The sequence below is a fragment of the Leucopleurus acutus genome (assembly GCF_964270905.1).
Source record: "Leucopleurus acutus genome assembly, chromosome: 2".
In the NCBI taxonomy this organism is placed as follows: domain Eukaryota; kingdom Metazoa; phylum Chordata; class Mammalia; order Artiodactyla; family Delphinidae; genus Leucopleurus; species Leucopleurus acutus.
The window spans coordinates 118,445,790-118,473,029 of record NC_139143.1 but is presented as its reverse complement, the minus strand read 5'-3'; the positions used below and the strand labels follow the sequence as shown (position 1 = coordinate 118,473,029).

The 27,240-nt window shown below is 43.4% G+C and overlaps 1 protein-coding gene across 2 annotated transcripts in view; it reads right to left on the bottom strand.

Annotated features, from left to right (window-relative positions):
* Positions 1-17,651, bottom strand: part of DDAH1 (dimethylarginine dimethylaminohydrolase 1) — a 154,679-nt gene extending 137,028 nt beyond the window's left edge. Inside the window, exon 1 of one of the 2 annotated variants that reach the window (XM_082834722.1) lies at positions 17,254-17,651. In XM_082834722.1, coding sequence (XP_082690848.1) covers positions 17,254-17,556 — 303 coding nt within the window. In that variant the 5' untranslated portion in view covers positions 17,557-17,651. Of the gene's footprint in view, positions 1-17,006; positions 17,204-17,253 lie in introns of those variants that run through there. The other variant, XM_082834723.1, reaches the window with a different exon arrangement.
* Between the last annotated feature and the right edge of the window lie 9,589 nt (positions 17,652-27,240).

The window sequence follows — 27,240 nt, the reverse complement described above, 5'->3', positions numbered from 1 at the left end:
CTGCTAAGAGCCAGACTGCTCCAAGAGCTTGTAACAGAACCAAGACAGCTGGTGAGAATGACGGATTTAAACTGCTGTTACACAATAAATACATGATAAACGATATTATTATTGCTGTTGTTTCTTGGGAACGGATTAACTGGGAGAAGGTGGGTCACACTGGAACAGGTCTATGGACCTGAAAACTAGATGGGGGCACATGGAGACACGTTTGGTGGGTGGAAGTCCAAGCAGGTGGGGCAGAATCTCTGGACAGCAGGGTGGCAGGAACCAGTGGGAGGTGGGGACGAGAGGTGTGAGGACGTGTGATGGTGCAGAGATAGGCAGACTGCAGGGTCTGCAAGTCACAGCTGGCCAGAGGCAGGTCCCCAGGGGGCTGGAGTACAGGGGCAAGACTCTAGTCCTCTACAGAGGGGAGAGGGGATATTCATAAGAATAAAACCAGAGCTGTACAAACAGGGCAATGGCATGGGTAATGCATTAGTTTCGCCTGAATATGGGTAACACTGGTCTCCAGAGCAAGACTGAAGAGGGAGGGAGGGTAAGGAGACAAGGGTTTACCCAGCCATCACAAAAGCTCAGCATCTTAGTTGTGGGGTGAAGGGATGCTGAGACCCAAAGCCAGGCATGCCAAGCCTACCCTCCCTCCCCTAAGATACAGGGAGAACAACGTCCTGGCGTACTTCTATGTGCATCCCCGCTCCCTCAACCAAAACGCAGGTGCACAGGAATTAGACAAGTTGCAGCTTGCCTGTCTTATCGCTTGCACTGGGGCTTGTACTGTTTGTGTTGTTGACCTGGGGTCTGTGTTACCAACAGGGACACACAGAGTTACGGTAACATCTATTTCCAGAATAGTAACAATCTGTGCCCCTACCTTTCATATAAATTTTCCCTTTGAATCGACTCTGGGGAGACTGAGCAAGAGTCAGTGAGGGTGTATGGATGAAATTAACCCTTGTTCTTTACTCCAAAGAGCCGGGGGTGGAGGGGGTTCCTTCCTCGAGCTGGGGCCATTCCCAGGATTCCTGTTCAGACTCTTACTCAGCATGCCCTCCCGCAGGTACAAGGTAAGGTCAAAGTTCTCCATGGGTTGCTTAATTATTTGGCGAGGAACCCTGTCAACAAATACTAAGCCCAGACTAAATGCATGGCTGGAGACACTGGCCAGCCCTCTGTGATTCTGCTGGGTGGGGAAGGTTTCTGGGCTGGCCTCATGGATGAGGGATGGAGGCATAAGCAGTTGCCGAGCAGAAACTCTGTCTTCACAAAGGAAGCCTTTGTCTCATTCTTCTTGATGTCCTCACTAACAGATGGGGCAGCTGCCTATGGCTGTGGGTCTCGCTAACCCAAATTCTCTAATGGTCAGCAGGGTAGTTTGCTGTCTCTCTGGTATTAGGACCAGGGGTCCTAATGCCTGGGCTTGGGAGTCAGAAAGACCTGGCTCCCTATCTCCCTATCTCCCTGACTCACAAGTAAGTCAAGTAACCTCTCCTCAGTTTTCCCATCTGTAAAATGGGGGGGATTTATAAGGGTGGGATGCAGTGGGGTAAACAAGGCAGCAAGCACAGCACATGGTAAGTGGCAGTCACCCATGTGCTTGGAGCCTACCTAGAGCCCAAACTTTACTTAGAGGGTGCATATTCTGATACGATTGGTCTCCTCGGTCTCTCATAGCTAGAGGGCTCTCCCAGGAGTCCCATAAGCTAGCTAGTCCCTTAACATGGGGTAAAAAGCCAGATACACTCCATGCCACTGCTGTAGCTCTTGCTATCAAAGGTCTGAGAGCCATCTCAGGCAGGCTGGGACCCCAAGAGCTGGTCCTAAGGCTTCAGCAGAGGACTGTGGGACTGGGGACCCGTCTTCGGGTGATGTGACAGGGCAGGCCATGGCCCGTTCCTACAGGTGCTGGGTTTAGAGTTCAGAGGCAGCCACTACGTAATACCCACAACCATGATCCTTACAGAGTGCTTTCATTCGTTTCTTCACTTCAGCACAACAGAGGGTGACAGACAGCAGCATCACCCCAGTTTACGGGGTTCGGGGGGGAATCCTGAAGTCCACAGCAATCGCCCATGAGCCCACAGCTACACAGCTTTTAAGCAGAGACGTCTGAAGACTTCTAGTCCAGGTCCTGCTCAATGACAACCTACCTCTTTACTGCCTGGGGGAGGTTCTCTGATAACACCATATTCAGCCAGCTATTTATCATTTGACCAACAAACGTTTATTGCCTACTATTTAATAAGAGGTCTTACCTAAGAACTGATATTCAGGCCCTTTCCAGCTGAGGTCTCTTATGAACATTTTACAACGTTATGAGGAAAGTCATCCTTTTCTTTTATAGCACCTACCACTTTTTAAAAAATATTTTAATTTAAAATTTATTTTTTATTATTTTTTATTGAAGTATAGTTAATTTACAATGTTTTACATGTGCAGCAAAGTGATTCAGTTATACATATATATATATTCTTTTTCAGATTCTTTTCCATTATAGGTTATTACAAGATGTTGAGTATAGTTCCCTGTGCTATACAGTAGGTCCTTACCACTGTTGTGAAGTACACATATATTTGTGATCATTTATTTTATGTTTATCTCCCCAGTTAGACTTCAGGTTCCATCGGGGCAGGCGTCATATTTGTTTACTTCTTCAGTTTTACATACAGCAGGCACTCAATGACAGTAATTGCTCGTTGAACTAACAAAAGTCACGTACTCTTTTGGACAGATGACAAAACTGTGCCCAAATGTTATCTGCCCAAGTTGGCCTTGCTAACAAGTAGTAGATCTTTAGAGCTGCCTGGAGCTTGCTAAGGGTAGTCTCTTTTTTATCAGGCCCCCTCTCAAAGGGTTATCAGAGTATAGTGGTCATAGTGATATTGGTCAAATCTATTCAGTCAGAGACATCATCAAGAATAAGCTGGACATCTCCAGTTCCTAAATAATAATGTTACTACTACCATTAGATACAATCTATCACTCATCATAACAGTGTTACCAGTGGAATCACATTTGTAGAGGGCATCACAGTATTCGGAACACTTTGATCTTCAACATCCCTGGGAGACAGGCAAAAAGATATTTTACTGGAAACTGAAACTTGTGAATTGCCCAAGATGATGTAACTGAGAAGTGGAACCAAGACTCAACTCCAGGTGGAATTTCACCTTGTAATGTAAGAAGAATTTTAAAAGTTCTTAAAAATGAAAAAGATATTAAATGGGTAAAGGAGTTGTAAATGTGAGTTCAAATCTAAACACCCATACACAACCAGTTCAAATGGTAAGCTTAAAGGTAGAAATTCTCTAACTATTCATTTACTCAGAAGATCAGAGGATGAAGAGGAATCATAGAAAGGGTAGTATATTTTGATTCAGTTGAATATGATGACTTACTCCTAAAAACACGGGGTGGAGAGAAAGCCAGGGCCCACGTTCCACCTGCCTTTTTTGGTAGCACCAGCTTTGGGGGACTGGCCCAGTCCCCCACTGAGGCTCAAGTGAATATTTCTAATGGCTTTCGCAACCTCCTGGCAGGTTTTAGGTGGAGTCAGCACAGGAGACCAAAATACAAGAGCCGTGAATCCCAACTCTAGGCAGAGTCTCGTCTGGGCAGGCCCCAGGCAGCAAGCCCACAGCCAAAGGGACAGAGGTCTCCAATTTCCAGGGAGAGAAAGTAGCAAGAGAAAAGCACAGCCTCAATCCTTCGGGGCTTGAACGACTGCTCTCTAGAAAGACAGAAAGCGGATAACCACGGAAAGAGGAGGGACTGATCACTGGTGGAAGAGCTACTCTTGCATGGTACCGCTAGACACCTGAACATGTAAATGGATCTAATCATCATAACAAAGTTATAGGGTCATCAAAACTACTCCAGTTTTCACAAATGATGAAACTGAAGCTCAGCTTGCTCAAGGCCACACAGCTAATAAGCAGGAGAACCACAGTTTGAATTCACAGCTGTCCTCTTCCACCCCTTCTAAGGGCACATGGAAAGGAGGAGAGAGCACAGTTCAAGGAAGGTCGCAGGAGTCAGTCTGCCTCTTGAGTCAGTTTAAAAACAGGCATGTGTCTCTACACGCCGGGCTCTGTGTGACCGGTGAGCATGCCGGGATGATGACTGAAGTACCCGAGACAATTAAGCACCTCAAGCGATGATAGATTTGGGGAGTGAAGCAAGCTGGAGATGCAAGTGGACATATCAGCGGGCAGCAGGGGAGAGTAGGGTTAGTGGAAACGAGGCTGGAGTCCACAAAACATGAACGTGCACAGGGCTCTAATGTGGCCCTTTTAATAAGAGGTGTGCTTTCTGAACACCTACCGTCCTGGGCTGTAACAGCATAACATCATACTTGGTTTTACAAATGAACATATCACTTCTAAGTGTACAGAAATACTCTACAGCATTTATGTGAGGGAGTCCTTGATATCTGAAAATGCTTATTCACTGAGAAAAGCCCAAGACTTTCCAACTCTTTTTTCACTACCTTTCCACTGTTTGCTTTTCTTCTCTTCCTCTCCGTCTCAAGCACTTTGCTGCATTTAGATGAGTGGCCTTACTTTCCTATTAGGTAATGAAAGGAGTGCCTGAGATCAAGCTACCCATTTGCTCAACGAAAGTCAAGTGCCTTTGACACACACCAAAATCCTATTGTTGCTGCAAACAGCGAAGAATGTCAACAAAAACTAAAATGACAGTATTTACATTTCATGTTGGTCTGCTAGATAAGTAGATTTCGATGTCAATGACCCACAGTCATTGAAATACACTTTACATTGGGACCCACAACAAACAAAGGAACATGTATATGTGTCTATGTGAATAAAGGAGACAAAAGTTACATGAAACAATACATGGCTGTCTTATGCACACACTCTGATATTTCTATCAGAAATATTGATTCCAGTTCATTACAAAAAACAAAAAGTAGAGTGATGCACTAGGTTGACTTTATGATCCACTTATGAGTTGAAACTTGTACTTTGACAGTCACTAGCCAGACCCAGAATATGAGGACAAATCCATGATGTTGCAGGAACTCCCCAACCAGAGGGGTGTAAAGAAGGGTGGGGAAGCTCCAGGAACTGCACACGCTCTTTCTTCTCCATTGACAGCTCCAGAAAAGGGTAAAACCAAGAAGAAAGGAGGGCAACATGGAGGTGATCATAGACTGAAAGAGCCCAGGGAAAAAGTAGAATTCATTTAAAAAACAGTTCTCGGGCTTCCCTAGTGGCGCAGTGGTTGAGAGTCCACCTGCCAACGCAGGGGACACGGGTTCATGCCCCGGTCCGGGAAGATCCCACATGCCACGGAGCGGCTGGGCCCGTGAGCCATGGCCGCTGAGCCTGCGCGTCCGGAGCCTGTGCTCCGCAACGGGAGAGGCTACAACAGTGAGAGGCCTGCATACCGCAAAAAAAAAAAAACCCAAACCAGTTCTCCTGGCTAGTGTTCCACCAAAATAATGTGACTCAAGATTCCCTCTAATCATTTTTGATGACCCACATTACTACGAAGCATTATTTACATGGAAGGCGCTGTCAGAAAACTGATTTTATCCAAACCTGATTCAGAACGTGTGTGTGTGCGCGCACGCACGCGTTTGTGTTTGTGTTTTAAACAGGCCAATGGACAGTAGCTGTTACATTTGCGGAATTTCCAGTCATTAGGCTGACCTCAGGACAGGCGAGTGTTTCAGGGAGCGTGTATCAAATCATAATTGAGCCCTCAGCTGCATTGAGGCCAGTGGGCCTCCTATCTTGTATGTTTTCCTGCATTTACTTTCAAGAAAATGTCCTAACTTAAATCCCTATCATTCCCCCCCACACCAAGAAGCTTCTCTCCGGGGTCCAGTTTAAAAGCAATATTAATCCTCAGTTTTCTTGCAAACCACTCAGAGGCTTCAGTTATCCAGCTGAGTGCTCACAAAGAAACATGCAGACACAAACATGACAATCGCACTACCCATTTTTTCTCATGTAATTACAGCTCCAAGATGCACATGTCTAAGCCCTTTCCCTACAAACACACGATTTGTCCAGTCATAGCCACACACTGTTTGCCTCTATCATTAATGTCTCTTATCAAAAATTTTAAAGCAGTCCTTTTGGGGGTGGGGCAGGGACGAAAGAGCATGTGTGAGGGAGCACACTCCACCCTTAGTAATAGGCTGCTCAGCTGTGAAAAGGGGGTTACCACTGAAAAACTGATGCTCTGTTTCCCTATAGTCACAAACTAGCTCATTACTCACCAGTCAAATACACTTTCTCAGAATGAACTGCAACCTATACATCCATCCAGATGTCTCCTATTTAATGGACATCATCACCAACTCCCCAAATGAGTTACTTGGGGAAGAAAAGTAAATTTCCTTTGGGCATTCTTCCATAGAGGCTGGATTTACACCCATTTAGTGTCACAGATGTGTGAAAAAACTGATGAAAGCAGTGATTTTCAAGGTCCCTTCTAGGCCTTTTAGGAAGTGGTCTGAGAATGACTTGAACATTATAATTGTTTTAGCACCTTCTGTGTTTTGACACATTCTGGGGTTCTTTGAGCAACAACAACAAAGTGTTCTGAGTTTCTGTCCTCATTCCAAGAAGACAAATCCGGACATTGGTCCCTGATGTCTCCTGGCATCTGTGCAGATCTCAGCTTCCACCTGGGGGCTGCAGGTGGGAAGATGCAGGAGCACAACCCCTCCTGATGCAAGGGGATCAGGATCTGATGCTGCCACCAAATCTACTCTCCAAAACATGAAAAAGATGCAAGTTCAGATGGAAACTATGCTTTCCCGTCTTGGTCAATGTAACTATACCTTAACTGGTTTAGAGTGTCACCAAAGAAGGGGAAGTAGAATCAGCTCCCAGCAAATAGTCAAGTTGACAGTCTTCTTCCTCCTCATGTTCCCCAATTATGCTTTTTGTTGTTGGTGTTGGATGGACAGGGATCCAAACAGCCAGGACGTCATCACTGTAAGAAGTCAACCCAAGCAAGTGGAAATCGGTATTCTTTGATATGCATAGAGAAGCATTTGGGATTTGGGCCATGATTCTGAGAACCTTGGGGCCAATGGGCATAGCCCTCTAGAATTTTTACAAAAGGCTGAGTGGTGCAGTCTGGTTGAAAGGAGATACAGTGGGTTTTTATACTTTTTTCTTACCATGACTCAGAGTAAGAAACGTATTTTATATTCCTAATTAATACACACACAAACACAAATGTATAAAGTGAAAGGTTTCATGAAAAAATACTGACCTTATGTTGTCATGTACTCTTGACATTTTCTATTGACTCTATTACAGTAAAAATAAAAGAGCTGGACATGACTCACTAAATTGATTTCATGACCCCATGATAGTGCGTGGAGAGCAGCAATTTGAAGATACACACACACACACACACACACACACACACACACTCTGTACTAAAAGCCTTGTCTTGAAGCTGTGCTCTATTCCAAGTTAAACTACTTATATATTTGGGGTGGCTTGGGGAAGCTTGGAGATTAGGGGAGGCCTAAAGCTTTAGAGATGTTTAGTTTGAGAGTAACAGAGAAAAGTGAAGAAATCAGTGCCTTTTTTTGCGGTATGCGGGCCTCTCACTGTTGTGGCCTCTCCCGTAGCGGAGCACAGGCTCCGGACACGCAGGCTCAATGGCCATGGCCCACGGGCCCAGCCGCCCCGCGGCATGTGGGATCCTCCAGGACCGGGGCACGAACCGGTGTCCCCTGCATCGGCAGGCGGACCCCCCAACCACTGCACCACAAGGGAAGCCCCCAGTGCCCTTTTTGACTAGGGTCCCTCTCTCTCCCAACAGTGCACCTTTCAGAGAAAAGGGAGCCAGAAAACCAGGACCCTTGATAAAGGACTAAGATGGCACACAGAAAGTTAGGAAAATACCAAAAGCAAGAGCAAAAATGATTTGAGTACCTCAAAATACAGCACTAGATTTAAACTCGTCCACATAAAACTCTTGAATTCGATAATACATCTATATCACAAATGTCCTAAAATATGACCCAAAGCCAAGCTTTAGTTACCTTACTCTTTCCTTGTAAAATGAAAGTTCCCTTATGATTCAAAAAAATTCAAAGAATAAAATGGATGTATTTTTCTTCTATTTTTATCTTGTAACTGTACCAAGATTATTTAACTAACTTCAATTTTTTGAATCATTTCAGGCTAAAAATGTCTAAGTTTGCCAACAAGCATATCTCCAAGTTAAAAAAAATAATTACATCAATATCTTACTGTGTCACAGTCTTAATCTGTACACAGCTTACTATAGAAAGGCTACATTTAAATGAGTATCTTTAACTTTTTTATGTTTACTCAGAAAAATAACTACGCATTTTTTGGAAGACAGAAGTCAAAATCTGGGAAACAAAAGTCAATTTTCAGCACAAGATGGAAATCAGTACATACGTATGGAGGGTTTATAAGAAAGAAGTGCTATGGGCACGTCAAGACTTTTAGTTACAACTCACAGCACATATCTTGTATCTACTTCGATCCATTGCTTTGGGCCATTGATTCACACTCATCACAGAAACATCCGCTGGTAGACACTGATGACAGTGATGTGTGATGGGAGAAATCATGTGGGTCTAGGAATCTTATGCTCTTTCAATGGCCTTTATTTAACATTTTCTATGGGAAAAATTTCTTATCAAATGTGCTATATACATGGCGGAGTAAGCAGAGGTTTTGAAATAGAGTTAGCAAATTCAACTTCATCTCATAATGGGTTATCATTAGCAAGGTTAATTGGTTGGTTAATTAAGTAGAACAAGTATAATGACTTGGGTTGAATAAAATCCAGTATTTTTTTATCCATCAAACCCCAATCCCATCTCACAAATGTAAATTATTATAATGTCCCCATCTCCCTATCACTTTCGCACCCTCCACTTTCCACCCTAACACACCCTGAGTTCCAAAAGGAAAGTATAGCATTTCCAAGCTGGAAAGAATATTAGATCTCATTATCACTGCAAAAATAAAAACCAGTGTCTCCTAATATCTAGAATAGTGCTGTATCCCAACCGTGCAGCCTTCTGTAGCTTGTACAAAATTCAGCCTATGATTATAAATGCATGCTCAGTTTCAGCTGCACTTGATTTATATTAATGTGAGACTCAATGGTGTCTACTGCCAAGATGGAAAGATTTGTGAATAAAAACACATTTCAACAGCAAACAGGAAAGTTTTCTCTTACCTGCCACTGACATGGATAATATTATATACCTATACATGGCAGATGCTGGGTTTGCTTGACACACCCTAATGTGCACATTTTGGGCCAAAGGGGAAAAATTACTACCCAGCCAAATGACATTCTAGCAACCTCAAGAAATGAATCTCAGATTTGGAGTGGACTTCAGTCCACTCCAGGGCAGACTATATCGCTCCCAAACTGTGCTATTCAGGAATCGTGGAAGGAATGCCAGACCTCGATGGAGCACGTGGTAGGAGAAAAGATGGGAGTGCAGTTAGAAATGCAGTGTGCGAGGCAGCCAGTTCCCTCTGGGCCCCAACCAGGAAACGTGGTTAAGGATGTGGTTCTCCTGGTGAACTTGGAACTAGGAATTGAAATCTCAGAGATCAGGGGACCACAGGTGGGCTTTTCTCCATCCTGCATCCTTCCCAACATGAGTGAAATTAATTTTCACTGTACCATCAATCACCCTCATCCGATCTCACAGTGCCCTCTATCTCTGAAGGCTGCCCTTCTCTGCCTTCCCCTGGTTACTTCTAACTCAATTGTCACTTCTTCTGAGAAGTCCTGGTATGGGTCAGACCCACCCCCTGGAGGTTCCATAGCACCAGACAGAGCTCTGGCATAAAACCCTGTCCTCTTGTTCTGCAAGTGTCTGCCACTGGTCTGCCTTCCTAGCTGGACTGTGAGGTCCTTATGGGCAACGGTGGTATCTAATTCACCTACATCTCCCCACCACCAAACATTGGGTCTAGACAGTTGCTGAAGGCACAAACATACTACATGAGTGACGCAACTATTGTGCCTTTGCCTTCAAACACACAGTCTTTTTTTTTTTTTTTTTTTTTGCGGTACACGGGCCTCTCACTGCTGTGGCCTCTCCCATTGCGGAACACAGGCTCCGGATGCGCAGACTCAGCGGCCATGGCTCACGGGACCAGCCGCTCCGCGGCAGGTGCGATCTTCCCGGACCGGGGCACGAACCCGTGTCCCCTGCATCGGCAGGCGGACTCTCAACCACTGCGCCACCAGGGAAGCCCAACACAGTCATTTTTAACACAATCATGGCACTCATCACTACTGCCAGAAGCAGATTAGAAAACATCAATACTTCTTAAACAAAAGAACAAAGGAATCAAAGCAAACATATTTTTAATGAAGTCAAAGATTTACTCACTCACATTCAAATCAAGCAAAATACTGATATATTCATCTTCATTAGAATAACGGCTTATCCCATAAGCCCATCTAGCTACAAAAGCAGACTAAAAGTTATATTCCCTTTAATTTGCTATGTTAAACTAATTCAGTTTGATTTGTTGGGCAAAATTAAACCAACCCTATACTAATTTGTACTTCTATCTTCGTAGTCTGCTGTGCTCACTTCTCTGGTCATACTTGCTTAGATGATCTAGACATTTAGAAACAGCAGTCTAAAGTCTGGTGATTTATTCCTTTCTACGTGCTACTACCCCTCAGCACTCAGTTTCAAGAAAACAATGTATATTATTACATTATTTGACAATGACAAAGTAAACTGGGATGGCATTACACGCACACATTTTTAAATGGGATTTGTTGTTTGAGATTACTCTTGCTTGTCCATTTGGATGAAAAGTGCCTGTTTATGAAATGCACCTGAGGACTCTGACAGATTAAATACCTAATATCAGTTTAAGGACAGCAGTGAAAGCCAACTTCAAAGGTCAGGGGAGCATTTTGATGCAACATCAGGGATTGCATTACAGTAAATAAATATTTTTCTACTACCCGGGGTGAACAATGCACTGTGTTCTGTATAAGATAGAAATGAAACCTTTTCTCATTAAGGTTTCAGCTATTGTATCCTTTATTATGGCACCTCTTGATTAGGGGAATGAACTCTACCACGTGTCCAGATCTCCAGTCAGAAAACTAGGCTTTCTGAAGCGGTTACAGATTTTAACAGCAAATGCCATAAAATAGATAATAACCATCACTCATTTTTTAAACATGCATTTCCAAATTTATATTGAGGTTCATGAATAATTTATTTACGATGCAAAGACAGTAGAAGGTAAATCTTTTCAAAAGTCTTAAGTAGATTTTTCTGTGTTGTGGTTTATATTAATGGACTGGATACCTAATTTTGAAGAAATCTGAGCTCAATAAGAATTCAAAAACATGCAAAAGCAATTTCCCAGCATATGTGAATTATAAGGGATCCATCGCTGCCTTCTTAGTCTTATAATGATTCTAGGAATCTCTGCAGAAAGTTCATTTTCAGCTGATAGTATCTGATAGAAGTCACTCCCTACTCATCATTATGTTCTTTCTTTTCAAGATCAACTGCATGGGAGTAGATTACATTATGGGATGCGTCCCAGTTCCCAAGACACACGTCAATTTCCAAACGTTTATTGCCAAGGCCATGTAGAAGAGTTGGAAAAGAAACACCCTGAAAGAGAGCAGTTGTTCTAACCAGTTGGAGGTGACAATTTATCAAGAACCATTTAATCTGCCGCCATGTGAAGAGTCTCCAGCGCCTTCACGTTCCAGCTTGGTGAGAATCAGGGTAATTTCTAATTATGGTTTAGGGTAGTTTACTCACCTGAAGTTAAACAGAAGTTTGAGGACACGTGTGCATTTAAAAAAGCAATCATCCAGTAGGCTGGTAAATAAGGCACAATTACGCGTAAAGTGTGCCCGGGCAATTTGTGGGTTTCACGTAAATGCCTGAATTATTTTTTTAACTAAAATGAAAATAATCCACTCTCATTTAGGAGAGGAGGGAACTAAAATGATTCACTTAGTTAATATCCAAGTTATACTGTATATCGTTAGTGTGTAAAATGATATTCAGGTGGCAGTTTTATATTGATTTAATGATCTATTACGATTAAGCACAACTGGCAACAAGCACTTCAAGCAGAAAAGACCTTCATACTTTCATGAGAAGCTCAGTTCTGCCACTTATTGTCTGTGTGTGACTTTGGACAAGTTACTTAACCTTGGTTACCAGAGACTCAGTCTCCTTATCTTTTAAATAGAGCTAATAATAACACCATCTTTGGGGATTCACACACACACATAAGTTGGCTGGTCATTAGACATGGTCTTAATGCTCACCTTGCCTCTGGGATCAATATAATTATGCTTTTTTCCTAACCAAAGAATAAACCAGGACCCAAATATGTAAGTCCAAATAGTTAAGTGCCCCAATAGAAGGGGAATTACTATGCAAATATGTATTGCTTACCTCTTCCATTTATGCCCTCCTTTCCCGCCCTCAATGTTTATTTTTACTTTGGAGATTTATTACTTTGTGCTAAGCATATCACCTTCTTCCTAAAGAGGTCCCTAACAGTGCAAATGCTCCAGGCAAGGATAATTAAAGCCATTATCACTTTTTGAGAATGAGTTTGTATGGTTTTCTCTTAGACCAAATACCCCAGAATGGCCCTGAAAGAGGGGTGAAAGGGCACAGGATATATTTCACAATTTTCCTGAGTAAACTCTGTCAGTTAATCATTTATTAAGTACTAAAAACTTTCTGGAAAAAAAAAAAAACTCAAGAAAATGGCATTAGTAGTTGCCTCTAAGGAGAGAAACTGGGTAGTCAGGTACAAGGGTGAGGTAAGGGTGGCAAGACTTACTTTCTTTCTTTGTTTAAATAAATTTATTTATTTATTTATTTTGGGCTGAGTTGGGTCTTTGTTGCTGTGCATGGGTTTTCTCTAGTTGCAGGGAGCGGGGACTACTCTTCATTGTGTGTGCAGACTTCTCCTTGTGGTGGCTTCTCTTGTTGCAGAGCACGGGCTCTAGGTGCTTGGGCTTCAGTGGTTGTGGCTTGCAGGCTCTAGAGTGCAGGCTCAGTAGTTGTGGCACATGGGCTTAGTTGCTCCGCAGCATGTAGGATCTTCCCGGACCAGGGCTTGAACCCATGTCCCCTGCATTGGCAGGCGGATTCTTAACCACTGCACCACCAGGGAAGTCCAAGACTTACTTTCACCGTGTATCCTCTTGTACCTTTTGAATTTGGTACTGCAAACATGTACAATTGAAACAAAATTTTTATTTTTTTAAAATATCCAATCCTCACACACTGTCATAGCTTTTAGATATTTGCTTACTGGACTTTGACATTTAGAAGTTAACTTTCTCTTTTTTCCCCCTCTAAAATGTAAGCTGGATTCATTTAAAATATGATTGGTTTCTTAAGGCTAATTTGTCTTCAAAATATTAAGCATAGGGCTTCCCTGGTGGCGCAGTGGTTGAGAGTCCGCCTGCCGATGCAGGGGACACGGATTCGTGCCCCGGTCTGGGAAGATCCCACATGCCGCAGAGTGGTTAGGCCCGTGAGCCATGGCTGCTAAGCCTGCGCGTCCGGAGCCTGTGCTCTGCAACGCGAGAGGCCACAACAGTGAGAGGCCTACGTACCGCAAAAAAAAAAAAAAAAAATTAAGCATATTAAGACATTCATATTCCGGAAGACACAAAGTTCTTAGACATGTAATATTATTCGCTGACTTTCTCTATATGCAGTTTTCTTCACTAAAACTTAAGCTTGCTGCAGACAGGGTCTGTGTTTTATTAATCTTTGGAGGCCCCATTATCGCAAACACTGAGCTTTCACAGAAGCGTTACTTTCTTTAGTTTGGTTCTCAGTCCTTTCTTCCAAGAAAGAAAAGTCATTAAATATAACATGATGCTTTGATTAAGAAGAAACTTCTCAGGATTTTAATTAAAACAAAACAACAACAAAAGACAGAGGCACGGAAAGGGAGAGGGAGAGAAAAACAGTTATAAATCACCTATAGTTGTAATGAAACTTGTGGGACTCTGCTGACTAGAAATGCTTGCAAAACACCAAATATGTCATAATGAGGGAGAACGAAGGTTGACCTAAAATCATGAACAAATTTGTTCAACAAAATATATTTGCTACATGATTATTGTGTTCAAGGCCCAGGGGATAAAATGTTGAACAACACAGACATGATCCTTGCTCTCACAGTTTTCATAATAGTGGGAGGTACAGAAAGATAAACAGGCAATTACCGTATGGTATGATAAATACCATAACAGGGAGTACAGAGGTGCTCATAAAAGGACAACCAATCTAATGCTTGAGAAGGTGAGATCTAATATCACAACAGTTGGGACTAGAGCTTTAGAGTCCTGCAAGTCTGAGTTCAAATCCTGTTTTCACTAGTTCCACTCTATAACCTTGGGCAATTTAATCTCTCTAAGACTCAGTTTCATCAACTTTTAAACAGGAATAATGATAGCAATGAGCTCAAAGATTTGACGTGAGCATTCAATGAAACGCATGTCATAAATCCAGCACAATGTCTGGCCAATGGTAAGCACCCAATAAAGATTAGCTAATAATATTAATGGTAAGAGTAAGCTGAGAACTGAAGCATGAGTAGAAACAGCCAGGTAAAATGCAGGAGAGGAAGGAGGAAGAATGGACTGGGCAAAGGAGGAATGTACACCCATAAAAGCAACAGCATGGTGAGCTTGAAAAAAGAACCTGGCTTGAGTCAAGAATTGGGAGGCACCTCGGGTGGGGTCAGAGATGCAACTGAAGCTGGAAAGGCAAGCAGAACCCAGCTCAACGGGTTTATCAGGCTCAGTGGAGGCCCCTCTAGAATTTTAATCAGAGGAGAAACAGGATCAGATCTGAGTTTTAGAAGGACCAACTTGGCTACAGTGTGGAAAATGGAATGCAGAGGGAGAAGACAGGAGATTAGTGTTAATAATTTTAATATAATGCCTCAGCTGTTGTGGAGTTTCAGTTAGGGAGTTAGGTGTCACATATATATATAAATAAAACAATCCAAGAAGTCCTTGAAGTAATTATTATCAGCTTGCTGGTATTAGCTAATTAGCATTTCATTAATTCATTTGTTCATTCATTTAACAAGAATTTATTAACTTCAATGTAGGCAGCAAACTGTGAGAGATTTCAAAGGAATCTCTGAAGCACCCCACTCAACATGACTGCTCACATTCCCCTTTCTGGCTGGAAGGCCCATTACTCTGGGAACCCAGATCAGGTGCAATGGCAAAGGTGTTTTGGGGCGGGACCACACACCTGCAGAAAACTTGAGCTGGAAGGCAGTGCTAATGAGCAGATTAGGCTGGAACCTAAGGCGTGAAGAAGACTCCCCTTCACCCTTGGAAAGGGAAATGTCACTGTAACTGCATCAGTGTACAGGAGACTTCTTACTGCTCAAGGAGTAAATCTTCCACGACCCATTGGTAAGTGAATAATAACGACCAACACTTATGAAATGTCCTGTCCTCTATATTTCTGATGGATTAATAAATTTATTACCACAATTCTATGAAATAGGTATGATTATGTCCACTTTACAGGTGAGAAAACTGAGGCAAGAGATACTCGCTAAGGTCACAGAATTAGATCCAGTCTGATGTTCTTATCCATTACACTATGTGGCCTCTGGCAGTGGGCCACCAGCCTGAAGAGTGAAACCCATTTAAAACGTATGCCTCAAAATCTGACAGGGAGACAGATCAATGCCCACTTTAGTATCAGGAAGGCCAAAATCTGAAAGGTTTTATTATAGGAATAAAATGAAATGGATGATTAAATATATGACAGTCTCAACATGAAATTGGACCAGCCACATCAAATGAGTATCATTTTGAAAGGGTTTTTAAAATCTATGTTACTCTCTTAAGCACAAACCACAGCTTTGTCATATGGCCTAGGACACATTAGAAAGTATTCAAATGGGGTTACATGCTTATCAGTTTAAAATAGAGTGGGTCATCTCACAGATTCAAAGATGGAGAGGTGGCAAAGGAGATAAAAGAGCTAAGAGAATGAGACCTGTTACTCTTTTGGTTTTCTGCTAAGGCAGGGTGAAAAAAAAAAAGCTGATTATCTTAGTGGGAAATAAATCAAATATACTTATTCTCTCAGACCAAGCAAAGTTCTATCAACCAAGTAGTGAAGCATGTGGAGAAGAAGCATATTTTAACTACAAGCTTTATGAGGCATTTCCAATGCGAATCAAATAAAGGAAAAATAGGGAGGGAAAATCCTTAACCCTCCAGATATGAAAGAAACCACCAGCTTCTTGCAATGCCACTTGATGCCAATAGCAACCAAGAGTCTTGACCCTGGGCTCTCAGCAGGCAATGAGAAGAATCCCAGGCCGGACGGCATTTTAAAATCCAATCTCACTCTTATTTGTCTCTCCCCACTAACCTACCTTGTGTTTAAAGCAATCACAGACATTTTCACAAACTGCAATATTTTAAAGTAGTCACCATCCTCTGAGAACACAAAAAGCTCTAATTGCTATGAGCTTAAAAATACAGAGAATAAAAATTATTGAATTTGTGAAACCACCATTTCCAATTAAACACACAGACACATACACCAACACCCTACACCGAGTTCTGCTTTTCAAACCCAGACACCGCGGCTCAGCAACAGGCCAGTCTTCTTACATTCATTCACTTGCCAGTCCCCTTTGCGGGACTCACTCTCCACCACCGAAAAGTAACTCGGGACGACCCACGTCTGCAGGCATCGACCGTTAATTCATCTGGCCCTCCCTGCTCCCAGCTCCTGTCAGGACTTGGGGGTTTAGGGTCATCAACCGGCCCCCCCGGAGCCCTCGCCCAGGCTCCGCCCGCCCGCTTGGAACGGCACCACTCCCTGCCCCCGCTCCCTGGGAAACGAGCAGAGTTGCACTGTCTTCGCTGCTTTTTAATCTTTACAAATAAAAATGCCTATGAGACGGATTCCCCACCCCACCCACCTGCCCGAGTCCGCACCACCACACTCAGTCGGCTCCTCTAGAAGGCACCCAAGCTGCGCCGGCAGCCGGGAGGCGTGAACAATGAACTTCTCTCTCTCGCACACACACCGTCTCCCCTAAATGGGAAGTTCGGAACTAGCCCGGGGGCCACTTCCGCGCTTCCCCCAGCACGTCCGGCTCGGGCGGCGCGGGAGGGCCAGGCGCGCGTCCCCGGCCGCGCCCCTCGCGTCTCCGGGCGGCCAGTTACCTCCTTCCTCCGGCTCGGCGCCCCGGGGCGGGTGATGAGGGCCGTCTCCTCGCACACCACGGCCACGTCCTCCACGAACACGCAGTCCGGGAGGCTCTCGTCGGCCGGCAGCTGCACCACCTGCAGCCCCAGCTTACTGCCCAGCACGCCCACGTACAGCTGGTGCTGCCGCTCGGCGCGGGCGAAATCCACCTCGTCGCCCTTGGTGCTCCTCAGCGCGTGCTGGCCGAGGGACTCGGGCAGTCCCCGCACCACGACGTGGGTGGCCCGGCCGAAGGCGGCGGGATGGCCGAGCGAGGCCATGACTCGGGGAGGCGGCGGGGGGCGCGGCAGCCGGGTCTTCCGCGGGCAGCGCGCGCCGAGCTTGCGAGCGCCCGGCGGCTCCCCTTGGCAGCAGATGAATGTGGTGCAGCGGGAGCCCGGCTCGCGCCCGGAGCCCTGCCCGCGCGACTGAGCATGCCCAGACCTCCGGGCGCCGGCCCGCGCGCAGCCCGCGCGCCCACTTGGCGCTCTCGGGTTTGCGGCAGCTGAGGCGGGAGTTGTAGTGGCGAGCATCGCACGAGGAGTGGGGCCAGAGGCGGCGGCCGAGGAAGCCGGCAACGCAAGAGGTGCGCGCTGGTGAGGGGAGCTCGGCCAAAAGGCGCTGTACCCGGACTTGACGTTACCTGTGTTCCGCCGCAGGTGCACGCCTCACGTGGACCCAAGGCGCACTTGGAGAGCGGGCTATGTTTTGGACAGAACGACTGTGGGGTCTTCTTGGTGGTCGGGAAGGAAAGGATGGGATTCCTTTGTGGACAGATACTTTGACCTCTCTCCCTACTCTCCTGCTCCCAGGTTGCCCAGCACGTGGTACCACGCCCCACCTCCACCCCCATTTCCTAGTGTGAGAATCTGTCTTCGCACCCAAGTCCACCTTACCTTGACTTTCTCTGCAGATGACCCTTCACCCCACGTGAGACTCTAGATTATTAAAAGAATGTTATTTCTTCCTGTCTGAAAGAAAGAGGAGGAGCCCAAGAGACATAGAGAGAGAGACATAGACATCTGGAAACTCACAGTATTTCAAGGACAATCCGTTCTTACTAAGAATGTGATTCTGTTTGCCTACAGGGCCCGCAGAGGTAGGGAGGCAAAGACCAAGTGTGCTTTCCTCCACGATAGATGTGCGCTCACCTTGAGCAGTTTCAGACGTGGAGCATCACAACTCTTTTGTCACTGGGAAAGAGGGTTTCCAAACTCCTCCCTTGCCTTTCCCTCAGGCCTGTATAGACTCCGTGGAATTCCTGAGATATTTGTTGAACGTTTCTTTTTTCATGCCCCTCAGGGAGTTCCTTTCCCTTCTTAATGGTACTAAGCTTCTATTTTTCTCCTCTCACGCATTGCAGATTACATAATCCATGGGTTCTGCTCTTTTTGAGGGGAAGATCCACTTCAGGTAGTAACTCCAAAATAATCTCAGGTAATAATCTTCTTTCCTCACGTTCTGTAGCATAGTTCTAATTTTAAGATTGATGAGATCATAGAACATTAGATTTGAATAGGACTTTAGAAACCTTCTCATCTAAATTCCCACTCAATGTTCTGGAATTCCAGCTAAAACATCTATGACAGTGACCAGATCTTTACTTGAACATTCTAAACCTCACTTACTTGCAAAGTGTATTCCACTTTTGAAGAGTTATCACAGTTAAAAATTCTTCATTGTGGGCTTAAATCCCACTGGTCCCAGTTCTGCCTTCTGGCATTACCTAACATTCTTTCACAGGACAGCATTCACATATCTGAAGACAGTTCTGCTATCTATGCTACCTGACACCGCATCCCACCCGCCATCCTGACCCACTCCAAGCCTTGATCCTGAACCACCAAAAAGTAACTAGTGGTTGGTTTCTAAATCCCTTCAACATTCTGGTCATCTTCCTTTTGATACAGAGTGGTTTGCCTGTATCCCTTTTAAATCATGGTATCTGGAATAGAAACAATTCTTCCTGTGGTCTGACCTGCACAGACTACAGCAGGACCCTTATTCCAGGTGCTAGGCTTCTATTAACACTGCCTAAGATTGTATTGGCTTTTTTGGTGGTCCAGTGCCAAGGTCAAGGCCACAGCCTTTTTGTCAGAACTCTGATACCAGTTTTCAGGAAATGTAGGTTCCTAGGAGAGATCTAGCTAAGGATCCTGGAACAGTTGTCCCAACTGAGCAACAGAGGAGATGTGATCTGCCTTCTCTCCTCTCTCTCAAGGGTGACTTGAATTTACCCAGATGACATGGCATTTCTCAGCTTTGAAAGTGAGGGGTCTTAAGTGAAGGACAGCTCTCACCCTGACACTGGGGAGTGGGATCAAAAGTAAAATAACAAAACTTTGAGACCTACTGGGCTCTACTTCTGAGGCAAAACTCTCAGGGAATCCATGCTGATACTAAATTGGCACCAAATTAGTGTCCAGAAATCACCTGGTGGTGTTCTCAGCAGGGGATTCCCACCAATGCTACAGGTGAAAGTTGCCCTATGTGCTGAGCTTGCCCAGGCCAAAATATGGACCTTTTTTCCCCCATTACCTAACATTGAGGTTTCATCCACCTCCAGCTGGTCTCCACCTAGCAACCTTAATTCATGCCCGTGCCTTGTTAGAGCCTGAATACTTTGCCACCAAGTGCCCTGAGTCTAATTATAAACAAAGTCCCGTGTATCCACTCTGGGCTCATGTCAGCCCAGCAGCCAATGAAAACCTGAAAGATTTTTCCTATAAATTGGTGTTAGCCCTGTCTTTCCATACTGAAATTGGGTGACTTTTTTTTTAATCTAATTTTTCAGTTATCCCTATTAAATGTTATCTTCATTCCAACTTGCCCATTTTGATTCTGTCATCTTGTGCATTATTTATTACCTCTAGTTTTGTGTCATCTGAAATTTGATAAGCACGCCTTCTGTCTCCTCTAAGCAGTTGTCCAAAAGTGTTAGAATATGTATATTGGTGAAAAGAATAATAAGGACATGAACTCCAGTAAATCACTTCTTACATGCCTTCCTGCTTGAGTGATAAAGGACTACTTTTGGGAAAATGGAAATGGAATAAAGCCCAAATGGAAAATGGGCTTTATTAACTCTAATACATATATAAATTCATTTTCCCTACAGATATTGAGAATTCTCAAGGCACAACACCATGTTATGTACTTCAGAGACATATGAGAAGCATTAAAACATGATCCTTGACCTTGAAGAGCTTACTGGGAAAACAAGACATCCAAAGTGAAAGCTATGCTAAGGGCACATGAGAGATACAATCAACAAAGTGCTATAGGAGGTTATGGGAAAAAGAAATCACGGTGGCTAGTGGGAGTGGAAGAGAGCTGCTTGAAGGTTTAGGCCTTGAATAATTTTTAGGCCTTGAATAATTTTTAGGATGTGAATAATTGGAAGGATAGAATGAGAATTCTAAGGAAAAGTATGTTCAAAAGCCAAATGCGTGTTCATGCAACAATAGATAGATCAGTTCAAATCCTGTATGTATTGGTTAAGATAATTCTAGATGCTGTAACAAAATGACCCCAACACATATAGTGGAATAAAGTTGATAGAAGTTCATCTGTTGTTCATTTAAAGGCTAGCAGAATGTCTTGATTGGTTCCTGACTCTTCTCCAAGTGACATGCAGAGGTCTGGCCTTCTTCCATTTTGTGGCTCCAACACTTTCAAATATGGCATCCAAGTTCACCATGCTCACCTTCCTCAAGCTGAAAGAAAGTTACAGAGCATTCAGCACCACGTGTGAGAGGCTTAATGGGCCAGGCCAGGAAGTGGTACATATCACCTCTGCTCACTTTCCTCTGGCTGGGACTCAGTCACACAGCTTTAGTAACCAAAGGGAAGAGCTGGGAAATAGTCTTCTATGAGCCCAGAAAGGAGAGGAAACAGGTTGGGGAAACAGCTAGCTGGTTTATGCCCCAGAGTACAATGGGGGAAATGGAAAATAATGGTAGAAAGGTAGGCTAAGCTTTCATCACTTGAGCAGTGGACAGACATATGGTGTGGAGTCTGAATGTAGCTTCTGAAGCCAAACTTTGTGGGTGGAAGCTTGGCTCTGCTATTTTCTTGTTGTATGATCTTAGTTGTGTTACTTGAAAGCTCTTTGCCTCCGTTTCATCCTAATTTATGAAATTGGAAACAGTGAATCCATTATCATACGGTTATTAGGACGGTTAAAGTTAATAATACAAAATGCTTAGAAAAGTGTCTAGGATAGTATCTCGTACCTAGTAGTTGCTCATTAAATATTATTCATTGACAGGTTTTGAGGGTTTTTTGTTTTAGGTTTGGGTTTCTTTTTGTTTGCTTTTGTTTAATTTTATTGGATTATAGTTGATTTACAATGTTGTGTTAGTTTCAGGTATACAGCAAAGTGATTCAGTTATACCTATATTCATTTTTTTTCATATTCTTTTCTCATACAGGTTATCACAGAACATAGAATTCTCTGTGCTATACAGTAGCATTGACAGGTTCAGAAGGCTTTGAACATGATTTCCTAGCTAAGGCCAAACCACATATATCCATTGAATCATCAGAGTCATATAGGTATCTTAATGCTTTCCAGCAGAACCCATGGCCTTCCTAGGTTGATAGACCAAATCTCACTCACAAGTGTAATCATAGATTCAATACACATTTTTGAACCTTTGCTACATACCAGGTACTGGGGATGTAATTGTGAATTACACTGTGGGACTTATGGTCAAATTGCTCCTTTTTGTCTTCCACACATTTCAAGATCTTTGTAACTAATTCCCTGTTTAAATTCCCTCTATTTGAAATACCTAGAACTGTTTATATTCTCCTAGCTAGACACTGACTGATACAGAGGCAATTTTTCTTTTCCATTGATAATATTTCTGGACCTGCATTTGAAGTCAGTTTTAGATAGCAATTATTTCAGGATTAAAAGAGACATTCCTGCCTTACTCCTTTCTTACTCCATTTTTAGCAAATACAAGATTTGCTTTCACTGGGGTTTGGTGCTTGAGGGTAGGGGTTGGAGTCCTTAAAGAGAATGAGGGCTCAAGTGTCCTCATCCATCCCAAGTACTAAAAATACTAGATCAAGTTAAATACCATAAGTCTGAATTCTTCTTTTTTTTTTCTTCCATAAGTCTGCATTCTGACACTAAGTCAGTGCTGCCAGATAAGAATCATTATGTTTGACACAAAACGATTTACTGTGGAGGAAACCGACTGCTGCAGATTTCCTTTGACATACAAGCAGTGAATTATATTTGGTCAAATGGGCAGGCAGCATTTTACAAACTAGGAGATGGTTCCAGGGTTCTGGTTCCTAAAGTCAAGATGCATACCCTCCTAACCTTGGTTTCTTCAGCTGTCACCTGGGAATTCATTCTTTAAAGAAATATTTACCAAGCACCTGCAACATGTATGGAAGAGAAATACATAAAAGCAGTCAATAAAGCATAATAAACCTGACTTTGACTCCTGTCCCTCCCGCATTCTAGTTGTGTAATCTTGGTGTGCCCAAGACCCATGCTTCACTGTTTCCTGTTTTACTCTGAGCCCGAAAGGACTGACCTTCATCGACTGTATCACCTGGGATCCTGTTATTGTTGGCTTTGGCCAATGGGCGGCACTTACAGGAGATGGGAGGGCAAGACGAAAGGAAGGTTAACATATTTATTCCTCTTACTCCCTTCCTGCTTTTTCATGGTTCTAGCAACAACCCTTCTATAACCATATCTTCTGTCTGGTGGTCCCTCTTTTTGGCGATTCTAGCTCCTGGCTGGGTTCTGATAATCCTATGTAACTACTTACATGGAAGTAGTTTAAAGTCCTCTTTTAAGCACACGACATTATGAATATTAAGAAAATAAGGGGGTTTCGCTGGTGGCACAGGGAAGGCAGGGGACATGGGTTGGAGCCCTGGTCCGGGAAGATTCCACATGCCGTGGAGCAGCTAAGCCCGTGAGCCACAACTACTGAGCCTGCGCTCTAGAGACCACGAGCCACAACTACGGAAGCCCGCGAACTTAGAGCCCATGCTCTGCAACAAAAGAAGCCACCACAATGAGAAGCCCGCGCACCGCAACAAAGACCCAACACAGCCAAAAATAAATAAATAAATTTTTTTAAAAAAAAAGAAAGAAAAAAAGGATGTAAAGAAAAGGCAATTCAGCATTTTCAGAAAGAGCATTTGGCAATATTCAATGCATAATGAGGCTGTGCTTGGGGCCATCCACCCTCACCAGCTTCTCAAAGTATTTGCTGGCACTGTGAATGCTGGTCAGAGTAGTTGCAGAAGGGATCAAGGGATCCAACATAACCCTGACATAATGTTTGACGTAAAAATATCGATTAAAGCAGCAAAGTGAGAATTGCTAACTTCTATGCTCTGGAAAGAAGTGGCCAATTTACTGCAGCTGAGCTTGATCTGCTTAATGACGTTCCTTAAATGATCTCCATCTAAGGGTGGTAATGACTTCCTGTTTTTGCTAGTCTCTGGGTGCCTCAACATCCCTTACTGGTTCTCTTTACTCTGCCCACACCTCTAAAAACTTTCTCCTTTTAAAGGAAATATTGGGGTGGCCAAAAACTTAGCTCGGTTAGTGAATACATTGTTCAATAAAGTTCTTCATGAAAATGAAAAATGTCTTTTATTTTTTACTTAAAGCCAAACGAACGTTTTGGCCAGCCCATGATTAAATTCTCCTCAAAATTCTTAGCTGAGTATGCGATTTGTTTTTCACCAGGGACTTCACTTGTGTGAGTCACTTGAGTTTATGTGTAAAGTGGGTTGTATTGAAGCTGAAATGTGACAGTGTGTACGAAGGGTTGCACCTGGCACCAGGAAGTACTCAATGAATGACAGCCACTAATATTAGTAGCTATTGCGCTTTTGTGCCAGACACTATGATGAATACCAAAGTTGCCATCTACCTCTGTGTAAAATGCCCATTTCTACCACTCAACATACCCACGTCCTTTAAATGAGATAACACATACGGTGCCTGCCTCAGTAACAGGGCACAGTGTAAGCACTCAGTAAGTGCTCTTGGCTTTTCAAAGCTTACTCTCTCCCACACAAGCAACATTTCCCTTTTCTGAACTTCTGTAACTCTGTCTATATTCTTCTTTTTATGCTGCTTATTACGTTCTCTTAGCAGTGTAATAAGCCATTGATGCCAGAGTCATCTAGTTCATTATAACCACATCAGGGGCTAATGAGATCATCAAAGTATCCTGAAAAGTCCAAAGTACTACATAAATGTATTGAGTTTGAATAACAAGTTTGTGATGTATTATGATGATATGCAGACATTAGTGTGACCCTGCCATTTAATCTATTTTTTTCAGTTTCTCAGAGCTTTTTGCAATATTATCTTTCCAGAAGTATTTTCATGATTATATCATACTCAAATATATGTTTGTAGGGATGACATAGATTGAGGCTCTGATAAGCCCCCTTCATTTCCTTATGAAATGAAGTTGCTTCATTTTCTTATGAAGAGCAATGAAATGTTAGTTTTGCAATACCAGGGAATTGTCATGTTTGCTCATTTGGTATCAACCCACAATTGTTTTAACTAACATAGGATTAGATCACACATGTCCCAGGAATTCTCCTTCCAGCTTTCCTCTTTTGCTCAGTGATACTGCTCTCTTCTGGCTTCTTTTCTCTAGCTCTCTGTCTCTCTGCCTCTGTCTCTCTCTGATTCTGTTTCATTGCTTTTAAGTGTTGGTGTTTCCCAGAGGCTAGATCTCTAGCTTCACTCTTCTTTCCTCCAACTTTAAATGCTCCCTCCTATGGATGGACTAATCTAGGCCCATGACTTCCAAACTCACCTCAATGCCATCCGTGCCCAAACTATCACTGCTGGTGCTGTGGTCTCTCCTGAGCTTCAGAACTGCCGGGGAGACATCCCTGTTTAGTCCCACAGGAACTCCAAAGTCAACATGCCCAGAACAGAGTTCATCGTGATCTGTCCAGTCTGCTCCTTCTCCCCTTCCATTCTCTTGTCCATCCACACAGATTGTTGCTCAAGCCAGTTTACTGGAGCTTATTCTTAGCTTAAGTTTCTCCTTTGTCTACAAATTTAATCAATCAAGTCTGACAGATCAGTCTCCTTAAAATGGCTCAAATCCATCCATGTCTCTCCATCCACTCTGCCACCACCAAGTCCAGAATATAATCATTGGTATCTTGGATTATTGCACAGCCCTCCTATCCAGAGTGGTCTTTCTAAATTGCAAATCTGACCATGCCACTCTCTTGCCTAAATCCTCCAGAGGCTTCCCAGTACCCTCAGAATGAAGTCCAAATGCCTTATCATGGCCCACAAGATACCCCTCCCCAACCTCATTCTGGCCACTTTCCCATTTTTCTCTTATGTGGGCCTCTGCACATCATATTCTATCACCTGGAACATGCTTGACCCCATCCCTGCTTGAGCAACTCTTAATCCTTCTTTAAGACTCAGTGAAGGCACCACCCCTTCCAAGAAGCCTTCACCCCCTCCCCTGCCCCAATCTGGTTGTGGTAAATGCATAAATGGGGAGTTTGCAAGCCTCTAGTGGTTTTATGGATAGTCTCACCATCCCTGTTCCTTGAACACTTACTGCTGAGGTGGTTGTTATGCATTTCTTATTTCACCCTTCACCAATTTTCTCCTCTGAATCATCTTTTCTCAGCTCCTCCTCTTCATGAATTCACTTTTCTCACTCTTCGTTCCAGTTATCTATTGCTACATAACAAACCACCCCCAAACTTAGGGGCTGGAAACAATCTTTTTATTTTGCTGATGATTTGTGGATCAGGAATTTGGGAAAGGCTTATCCAGGTGGTTCATCTCAGATCCTCATGGACTTTGTCGGGGCAGCTGGAGCTGGACGGTCCACTTCCAAGATGGCTCCCTCACTCACATCTCTGCTGCTTCCCTGTTCCTTGGCCTCTCTCTCTATGGGAATAAATCTCTTCCTCCAGGGCCTCTCCATGTGGCTTGGGCTACTCACAGCATGGTGGTCTCAAAGTAGTCTCCCTTCTTAATTAGCTGTTGGCTTCCTAGTGGTGATAAGTGGATGCTGCCAGGCCATTTAAGAGCTACACACAGAACTAGTATGGCATCATGTCTGCCATCCTGTATTGGACAAAGCAGTCACAGACCTGTCCAGATTCAGAAAGGAATTAGACACCACTTCTTGATGGAAGGAATGCCCATCATTAATGAACCACATTCTTATTCTCCAGTTCTGTTATTATTCCAGTATAGTATTTCTATAACTTTTTCAGAGAATTTGCCTTCCATTTCCTGAAGTTTCTAACTTTTCTTGAATTAAAATCAGGGTCCATACTATAGATTTATTACACAACTAGCTCAATTTACTGACTAGTGCTAGGCACTAGTACTGTCTTGTATGGAAGATGGCTATTAATTAAACACCATATAATTCAATATTTACAAACTAAGTGCTAAAAAGGGAAAGGACTGGATACCCTGGGCATGTATAATAACAAAAATCCCATTTGTCTGGGGTATCAAGAGAGGTTTTCCTGAGGAGGTGACTTTTGAGCTGAGACTTGAAGTCTGGGTAGGTATTAATTAAGATTGGAGAGAACACTCCAAACTAAGGGAGCATATGAGCAAAGACAAAAACTGAGAGGGAGCTCATCAATGAATTTGGTAAAGATGCAGGATACAAAATTAATACACAGAAATCTCTTGCATTTCTATACACTAACAACAAAAGATCAGAAAGAGAAATCAAGGAAACAATCCCATTTACCATCCCATCGAAAAGAATAAAATACCTAGAAATAAACCTACCTAAGGAGGCAAAAGACCTGTACTCAGAAAACTAGAAGATACTGATGAAAGAAATAAAAGATGACACAAACAGATGGAGTGATTCTTGGATTGGAAGAATCAATATTGTGCAAATGACTATACTACCCAAAGCAATCTATAGATTCAGTGCAATCCCTAT